General features: G+C 42.2%; 1 protein-coding gene across 2 annotated transcripts in view; it reads left to right on the forward strand.

The window, feature by feature from the left end:
- The window catches only part of LOC102796210 (serine/threonine-protein kinase BRSK1-like), a 43,416-nt gene that overhangs the window by 26,973 nt on the left and 6,712 nt on the right, over window positions 1-9,731 (forward strand). For both annotated transcript variants that reach the window (XM_087837233.1, XM_087837234.1), the window contains exons 16-19: window positions 597-720; window positions 845-946; window positions 3,796-3,904; window positions 9,616-9,705. In XM_087837233.1, the coding sequence (XP_087693359.1) occupies window positions 597-720; window positions 845-946; window positions 3,796-3,904; window positions 9,616-9,705 (425 nt within the window). The remainder of the gene's footprint in view (window positions 1-596; window positions 721-844; window positions 947-3,795; window positions 3,905-9,615; window positions 9,706-9,731) is intronic.

Here is a 9,731-nt window from a genome sequence, read left to right on the forward strand (position 1 = left end):
GGCAAACAGCTGATAGCAAACATTTATCTACAGTATTAAATGAATCACATCTTTTTGTCCCTCACGGCACTGTCTCAGAGGACTCCTTTACATGCTCTGGTTTCAGTCACGTTATTTCCTGTCCAAAAACACCAACATTTGCTGGTGTTTTCTTAAGTTGCAGTGCATTTGACCTCTCAGGCCACCGTAGACATGCCTGACGTACATTATCATATTAGAAAGAGAGAACATGTCAATCAATCAATCAATCAAAGCTTTATTCGCCACATGCAGGTTGCCCTGTAGTGAAATCTTTCACTAAATAACCAGGTAACTTTTTACCAGTTTTACTGTGCTTCACCCAAAAGCCAAAAAAACTCTGTTACTGTGGGCTGACACATCAAGAATGAAAATACATGTTGCTTAGCTCTCCACTGTGATGTGTGATATTACTGTGTTATCGACTGACTTGGTTGTAGTTGTGCTTTCTTGTCCATTTTTAGTGAATTGAACCTTTAATCTCTGTGCTGTGTCAGTGCTTATGGATGAGTGAGCCATTATTTTTCTATTTGTACTGTATGAAACGTGTGACTGAAACTAATCTGATTAATTTGCAGGCTGGTGAAGCGGTCCTGGTTTGGTAACTTCATCACGCTGGAGAAAGAGGAGCAGATCTTTGTCTTGATCAGAGACAAGCCGCTCAGCTCTATCAAGGCTGACATCGTCCAAGCTTTTCTCTCCGTGAGTGCAGACGAACTTAGATAAGCTTCGACATACTTGTACGATTCCCACGGCGGTGTTAAACGCACAAATTTGAGATTCGATCGTCATAACTTGGCATCGCTTTTTTCTTTGTCTTCTGCAGATCCCATCCCTCTGCCACAGTGTGGTGTCTCAGAATAGTTTCCGGGCAGAATACAAGTCCTCTGGTGGTCCTTCTGTCTTCCAGAAACCTGTCAAATTCCAAGTATTACTCCGTTCTTATTACCTCCTCAGCTCTAACCAAAGTGTTTTGCATGTTGTCAGTCAGTCTTGTAAGGAATAAGCACTTTTGATGAACGCTTTGAAGTTCTAAAACCTTCTGGTGGAAGTACTCCTTCCTTAAAAGAATTGAGGGTTATAAAAGTTCTTAAAACCCTATTTGTGGATCTTTGTTTAACACTTTTTTCAAAAGAAGCTTTGAGGGATGTAAATGTACAGTGAGTGGTCTAGATGGTAGATGTAGGGGTTGTCCAAATTCATAGGCTGCATCCTTCTGAGGACCCGGCCTTCATGGTCTACGTGACCGGGTCCTCCGAAGGCCGAGTAGGCCGTAAGTGAGCGGCTGTGAAATGGGACGGTTTAGTCTTCAGTTTTGCGTCACCGCTGTCTCGGTGGAGTTTAATAAACTCAGCCGTCTGCTCCTTGCTATCTAAAATATAAGAAACAGGACACTGGCGTAAATTCTCGACCATCTCACACTTCAGTTTTCCGTTTGACGTTTATTCGGCTGTGTGAAAACTATAACTTTAATCTCAGCCAAACCGATTTACTCAGGAACAAATAAAACACTGAAAAAAGCCAAACAATGACATTTTTAAGTTATCTAAGTGACTTATATATCATGTTTACCCAGAGTTTACCCCCGTGGGGGGTTTGAAAACGATGTGCCGGGAGTTCGCTGTACTCGCCCTGGCTAGCTATCAAGCTGGTGGGTAACAGACGTCTCTGAAACTGTCGGAGCATTATATGCAAATATGGGATGTCTTGATAAACTGAGCAGATATTTGAAGTTTACACAGCTACATTCTTGCCTGAAAATATCTTAAAAGTTTATTTTGTGACCCAGAAAGAAGAATAAGAGTAATATTAAAACTAAGTAGCTGCCGCCATTGTTGGAAACTGGAATTGGCTGCGCTATGCATTCTGGGATAGGTTGGGCCACGAAGGATACACCGACCCATCCTTCAAATCTGGGGAAATGAAGGACGCATTTAGAGGAGTCTTTGAATTAGCACCGCCTTTGTCGCGTCACTGTGATGTAATCGGCCTACAAAAGCGGCCTGATGCTATGAATTTGGACACCCCTGTAAACTAATGCTGGGCTCACACTGTGCGATTTTTGGCCCATTTTGAGCCGTTTTTTGAGTCGTGCGACCGTTTTGGCGATCGGCCCGAGTTTGGCCTTCATCATGCGTCGTGCATCGTGTTGTATACGTGGGGTAACGAGAAGCGATTAACACCTCACGACCAGCTCCCGATCATCAATCGCTTGGTCGTGAGGGTGTCACCGCAGTTTCTCACACTGCGCGTGCGCAAACACAAATGTCAGCGAAAAAGACGGCGCAGCACGGCAGTGCAGCGTGTGATCTGGACACAAGCGATGGAGGCACTTGTAGAACTTTGGAAAGCTCATCCGAGCCTTTTCGATGTGGCCTCACAAAATGATCACGACCACAACAACCATGAAAATAGTTGGATAGACATTACTGCTCAATCACAGCTGCCTGATCAATGTTTTCATTAGCAGTTTAGCAAAGTTGTGTGTCTGTGTGAGTGAAAGACAGAGAGGGAGAGCGAGCGACAGAATTTCTGTTACAACCTTCATTTTATGGACGCACAGTGTGAGCTCTCAGGTCACATCAGAGCATCGGGTCGTATAGTGTGAGATGGGCATCATGACCTACGAACTTCTAACCCCTGCAAGTCAATCGTGCAGTTTGAGCAGGAGCTGAATAGCGCGACTGAAAAAAATCGCACAGTGTGAGCCCGGCATAAGTAGCGCAAAAAATAAGATGTTAAACTAAAATGTAAATGTGAGCAAAGGACAAATATTTGGCTCTATGAATGAACCAAAACAGAGCAAAATTAACCTATTTTGAAGTCAAGTGGAGGCTTTATGTGACGGACGAAGTAAGATGCGATGCTGACTTGTTAAAATGAGTGAAACTAGCTAGCTAGCCAATTTATAGAACGAAGGACCCAAATGCTGGAGTCAAGGCAGAGAAAATAACAAAAAGCAAGAAACAGATATCCAAAAAAATTTAAAAAAGAAATAAAAAAATCGTCATTTACAGAGAATACAATAGGAGAGATACACAGATGCTTCATCAAAGGAAATAGGGGAGACGGGACTATGAGTGGAGACAACTGGGGAACAAGCCACCGATGAAAACAAGTGACGACAATCAGACCAACAAGAAGTCTCCAGGCCTCGAGAGCCGGTGTCCTGCAGGTTTTAGATATCACCCTGGGTCGACACACCTGGTGATGGCGTTCATTATTCAGGCTTTATCAAAGAACTGGGAGCTGCAGTGTACTCGAAGAGGTCTTATAATATACTGAAGATCATATAAAGAAAAGCATCAAATGTACTACAGTACAGTAACGTCACTTTCATGTTCTAAGTAAAGGTATGTATTTGTCATGGAGCAGGTGATTACCCTCAGGGACCTGTGTGGCCCACAAACAGCTGATAGTGCTGAATGAAGAAGCCACTAAATTTGGTTTTATTTAACACAAACCCAGCTATGAGTCCGACCTATTATTTTGATAACACACAAATACTGCCTTACACAGTGTACAGATCAGAAATGTTATTCATATGTAAAGTGTAAACCACTGAAAGTCTTTGTCTGCCTGTATTTTAATTGAAAATAATAATTAAAATTAATAAAAAAAATGTTATATATATATTTTACAAACTCTTTAGCCAAGGTAATCTGGTGTCACTATGTGTAGAATTTGAACATTTCTAATGACAAAGAAAGTGAGCGTTTTCAAAAATGCAGCAATTACGTGGGCGCTTTGATTTACAGAGTCCTTTTCCTCCCGTAGGTGGACATCGCTTTCTCTGAGGGAGAGAGGGAGCGAGAGAGGGAACGAGCAGAGAGAGAAGGGAGACGAGAGCTGGGCATTTACAGCGTGACCTTCACCTTAATATCAGGTAGGAGACCAGAGACCACGCTTCCACATGTGAGGAGTTACCAGAAGGATGCAAATGAATGCTGCACTGTGGCTGTATCCCAATTCAGGGTCTGCAGCCTTAAAGACCGCTAAGGCCGGAAGTGCGAGGCTTGTGAAATGGGACGGTCTAGCCTCCGTTGCTCTGCCCAGGTTGCCTAGCAACCACGATACTAACAGCTGGAAACGTTTCATACAGCTTTGTTTGACAGAAATGAAGGAGAAAATCTTTTATTCATTTGTTTGTTTCTACATGAGCTTTGATCATCCTCTGATTAAGCTCAGCTATTGAACGGCGTATATTTTAAAGTAAAGGCTTTAAAACCAAGTTAGTACAAACGTCACTAATGTCACATAACTTTCCTGACATGTGGCCAACAGTAATGTTTTCATGATCTTCGTTATTAAACATTTGCACATAAATAAGTGACATAATATTCAGTACTTACTTAAAGTTTACTCTTCGGGCGCCCCTCATCCGCCGTTTTTTTCGGCAAAATTATCCACACCCACCGCCGCGCTATGCATTCTGGGATATGTTGGGCCACGAAGTCTACACCGCCACGTCCTTAAAATTCAGGGAAATGAAGGACGCATTTGAGGGCCGCATTTCGAGCAGCCTTCGAATTGGGACAGCCTTCGTCGCGTCACTGTGACGTAATCGGCCTTAAAATGCAGCTTTAAGGCTGCAGACCCTGAATTGGGATACAGCCTGTGTCAGTATAGTTTAAGATTTATAGTATTAGATGAGAAGTCACTGTCAGTGATGAACACATTGGAAAATACACTGTTTTTGTTGCAGCTGCTTCACAATAAAAGCCCAGCTTGTTTCCTCTACAGTGTTAGGAGCAAGAAACAGCAAGGCTGACACTAATGAAACTGTATTACTCTGTTATACGCATGTGTTATTTCATTCCTTCACAATCTGTTTTAATCCACTGTGAGGATGGTTGATTCCTAAAGGTGACAAATACAAGATAGAGAAAATTACTGAAACGATCACAAACACTTAAACTGGGTCTGACGTCATCATGTTTGAGCCAATAACAGCACCCGATTTATCAGCTAACAGAGTACAATACAGTGCTAACTAAAGTCTTTAGATTTTGCTGTGGAAATCAGAAAATGTGTGCAGTGATGTGCAGTTGAGCTTGGCAGACGGTATTTGTTAGGACCACCTTTATTCTTCAACATACTTTGATCTCTCAGGCAAGTTTTCTCCTTATTTCTTTAAGGAGTCCTCAGGAATAGTTCTCCAAGGTTCTTGAAGGACATTAAAGCTCTTCTTTGGATGTTGGCTGCCTTTTGTTCTGTCCTCTGTCAAGATGATGGCTCTGGGGAGGCCAATCCATGACCGATTGTGTTGCATTGTGCGTTTTTCTATCCAGGTTGTGTTTTTACTGGATTGGAAGTGTGTTTAGTATTATTGTCATGCTGAAAAATGAAGCCATTGCTAATCAGACACTTTCCAGATAGTACTGTCACTGTTGTACCTTTCTGCTAACCTTCTCAGCACATGTTGACTAAGACGTGTTAGTACTGACTTTGAGTCCAGTTCCTGTGTATCTCCAAAAGTTGATTCTGTTCATCTGGACGTAGCGTTTTGTGGGAGAAACGTTTCGTCGCTCATCCAAGTGACTTCTTCAGTCTCAGCTGACTGCAGGTTTCAATCTTATAAACAGTAGCAGTAGTCCGTAAGAGATTACAGGATGACACCAACCTCAGCAACAGGACCACTCTCAGCATCAACCAAGTGTGTTTGAACTGTCTTCATTCCACCTACTTCACATACAAGGGTCAGTTCTGCAGAAACATGGGTGTGCCGTGGGCTCCCCAGTTTCACCCATCGTGGCCAATTTGTACATGGAAGAAGTGGAAAAGAGGGCTTTGCTATCCTACCCTGGAACACCACCAAGCCATTGGTTCAGATATGTGGATGACACCTGGGTGAAAATCAAATTGTCACGGCGAGTGAGAAGAGCCGTGTGGAAAAGGAAAAAGAAGATCCAAACGCAGGCAGTCGTGAAGGTGTGAAGGTGATTTAATGAACACGAAATATAGAGAGGCAAACGGCAAAACGGAAAACTAAACTATACTGGGACAACTAAACTACAGAGCATGAACAAGAACACGAACATAAAGGAAGGAAGATGATGGTACATGATGGTGACGGCAGGGAACACACAGATGAAACATGGTGGGAACGCAGACGGACCAGCAACTACAATGACAGAGGACACGACTTAAATACACACAGAGAAACACGGGAATTACACACAGGTGGTGGACACAGCTGGGAATAATCAACAAGACGAGACAGAGGGAAAACTGAACACACTCACATGAGACTCAAACCTTCACAATAAAACAGGAAATGAGAACACTACAGGAAGACGCAGACCTGACACTGAGAGACAGACGGAGAATGACACATGGAACCTGAACTAAACTAAACGTGAGATACAACCGAGAACAAATCCTTAACATGAATAAACAGAAACAGAATTCTAATAATAATAATAATAATAAACCTCATAGTGCCCAAAACCACGACAATTATCCAAAAATAAACTAACAATCCAAAACTCAAAATACTGGGTCGAAACTGACCCAGAACCGTGACACAAATCTCAGGACGTACCACATTTCATGGATCACATTAACTCGATGGACCGACACATCAAATTCACCAGGAAGGATATGAAAAGTGGCAGGTTAGTCTTCTTAGACTGTGAGATTTCCATTAGGAATGGGGGACATCTAAAAGCTGACGTGTACCATAAACCTACACATACGGATCAGTATTTAAGGTTTGACTCTCATCATCCACTGGAGCACAAACTGGGCGTCATCAGGACGCTACAACACAGAGCGAACACCATCCCCACTGACACAGCGGCCAGGGAGGCAGAAGAACATCAAGAAGGCCCTGAGTAAATGTGGTTATCCCAGCTGGACTTTTGTCAAAGCTGGAAAGGCTCCTAAAGAAAGCTCCAGCCGATCCAGGAGGGAAGGAAAACCGCTGCCCAAGCGAAAACCTGTAGTGATCCCATATGTGTCAGGATACGCCAAAAACTGGTCCACCCCAAGGATCGGGTCCCCCGACACAAACAGAGTAACATAGTGTACGCTGTTAAGTGCAGGAGGATTGTCAGGATTTATACATCAGGGAAACCAAACAACCTCTGGCAAAGCGGATGGCACAACACAGAAGAGCGACCTCGTCAGGTCAGGACTCTGCAGTCTGTTTACACCTACAGGCCAGTGGACGCTCTTTCAATGATGAGGATGTAACATCCTGGACAGGGAGGAATGCTGGTTTGAGGGCGGAGTCAAGGAGGCCATTTACATGAAAAGGGAAAGACCATCTCTGAATCGAGGAGGGGGCCTAAGGATACATCTGTCACCATCTTACAATGCTGTGATTGCAGCCATTCCCCAACTCTCTGTGAATGGTACTCATGGACATTGATCAGTGGTTGCTGATCAATGGTCATGAGAATTTGCATAATTATGATTAAGGAACTGACCTCCCAGCCCATTGTTCCTTCAGTTGGCTGGTTTCAGTCATTGCGCAAATGTCCTGTTTATAAGATTGAAACCTGCAGTCAGCTGAGACTGAAGAAGTCACTTGGATGAGTGACGAAAGTTTCTCCCACAAAACACTACGTCCAGATGAACAGAATCAACTTTTGGAGATTTACTTACCTGGATGACATCAAGACACTTCCTGTGTAATTTGGCCAACCTCAGCCCCGTTTCCCTTCCACTGAGATCATTTCTGATGATCAACTGAAGGGCAGTTCAGCTCTCAGGTCCTGTGCCAGGTCTTTGCTGGATTTCTTCCTGTTTCTTAAGGACATGGCTTTCACATACTGTTCATCTGCTATAGATAGCTTTTAGGCCTCTTCTTTTGTCCTCCACTTGTCACACACATCAAGCTGAGATATGCCAAGAATTTACTTAATAGCTGAGCCCCTCTAGTGGGCAATGAAGGTATTCCATGTTAGTCTGCATATTAAGAACTTATTGATACTTGGAGGATTATTCTTTTCTTTTTTTGATTATTGTTTTGGATAAATAAAAAGGGATAAAGGTATTCTCATCTAGGTTTTGGTATTTAGCTTAGATATACTAGGAAAGCCTTACAGGAGAAACTCATCTAATAAAACAAATTCATCCATTTGGTTCTTGCTACCAACAGTGTTGGTCAAGTTACTTGAAAAAAGTAATCAGTAACTAATTACTGATTACTTCCCCCAAAAAGTAATCAGTAACTAATTACTGATTACTTATTTTCAAAAGTAATTAATTACTTAGTTACTTATTAAAAACACGATTTACAACCTGAATAGGTGATAAAGCGATAGATCTTTCAGCCCAATTCTACTTTTTCTGCATAATCATCATACAAAATGTAATCAAATGGAAAAGTCTCTTTTTAAAACTTGTTTTATTTGTTTTAATCTTTTAACTTTATGCATCAAGCAAACATTTAATTATCTGCAACATTCTCTGACTGGAAGAAATTAGTTTAATATTTAAACCTATTTTCTGCACATTCCAGCACATAAAATAAAATATTTTGTGTGTTTACACTCAGTCTTTCAAATAGATGCAAGTAAAACACAGCAGAAAATAAATAAAGTCAAAGACTAGCGGTCCTGTTGCTCTATTTTCACCTGTAAAGCAGGAGTGGGGTAGGCGGAGGGTTACCCTGGTGCAGGTGTGCAGCGGTCAGTGGAAGAATCCGCGAGTTTCTCTGTGAGTTTCCCATTACGTCGTAGCTACTCGGTGCTTGTTTGGAAGTTTAGGGTTTTTTTCACTGTAAAAAGAAGTTTTCTTCCCACGCACAACGGACACTAATGTTTTTGTCACTTTTTATGGAATCAAACTCAAAGTAAGGTCAGTACTTCCACGCTTTAAACGCTGCACGCTCATACTCTCTCTGCACTCGATATATGATCCATTGTTGATCTGCACACAGCTGTTGTCACGAACGTCGCACTCGCTTACGTCACTGTCATGAGACATTCTCGCAAAAAATCACGGTTTTAGTAACGCAGTAACGCAGCGCTCCTACGGGAAAGTAACAGTAATCTAATTACCGTTTTTGCAATAGTAATCCCTTACTTTACTCGTTACTTGAAAAAAGTAATCGGATTACAGTAACGCGTGACAAGTAACGCGTTACTGCCCATCTCTGGCTACCAACACTCCTGTTTTTGACCTGTTTCATCTTGGATATCTCCTCCTAGGAAAGAACTGTGAAGCATGTAATGGAGCAGTTCAACAAGTAAAAAAATCAGAAGATCAAACTGTATTACTAAAAATACAAAGAAATACTTCATATTCTCCATGTGTGATGATCAGAGTTTTGATTAAAGGTTTGGGTGGGCCAAACATGACCCAGAATGAGTTACTGAACCCATAAACTCAGCAGGTAAGTGTTCACAAAGGTCGAGTTCAGAAAGCTGTTTTTCAATTCCTTCCAAAGGATAGGAAGTCGTTTTCCAACCAGAGATATTGTCATCTGGTGCAGGTTTAAGGTGCTTTCACATCGGCTTTATTGTTCTGACTCAGAAGCTGTTTCCACTTTATGCTGTCTGTGGATAAACCCAGTAGAAATTGGACTTTTAGACTTTTTACCTAAAATACTCATAAGTGACATATTGATTTTTTTCCTCTATTCAGGTCCGAGCCGCAGATTCAAAAGGGTAGTGGAAACCATTCAAGCTCAGCTACTGAGTACTCATGATCAGCCTTCTGTGCAGGCATTGGTTGGTGAGTAGCACCAACACACCTCCAAC

The sequence above is a fragment of the Neolamprologus brichardi genome, unplaced genomic scaffold, assembly GCF_056152115.1.
Source record: "Neolamprologus brichardi isolate AB-2024 unplaced genomic scaffold, ASM5615211v1 NODE_ptg000031l+_length_7269946_cov_1, whole genome shotgun sequence".
Classification (NCBI taxonomy): domain Eukaryota; kingdom Metazoa; phylum Chordata; class Actinopteri; order Cichliformes; family Cichlidae; genus Neolamprologus; species Neolamprologus brichardi.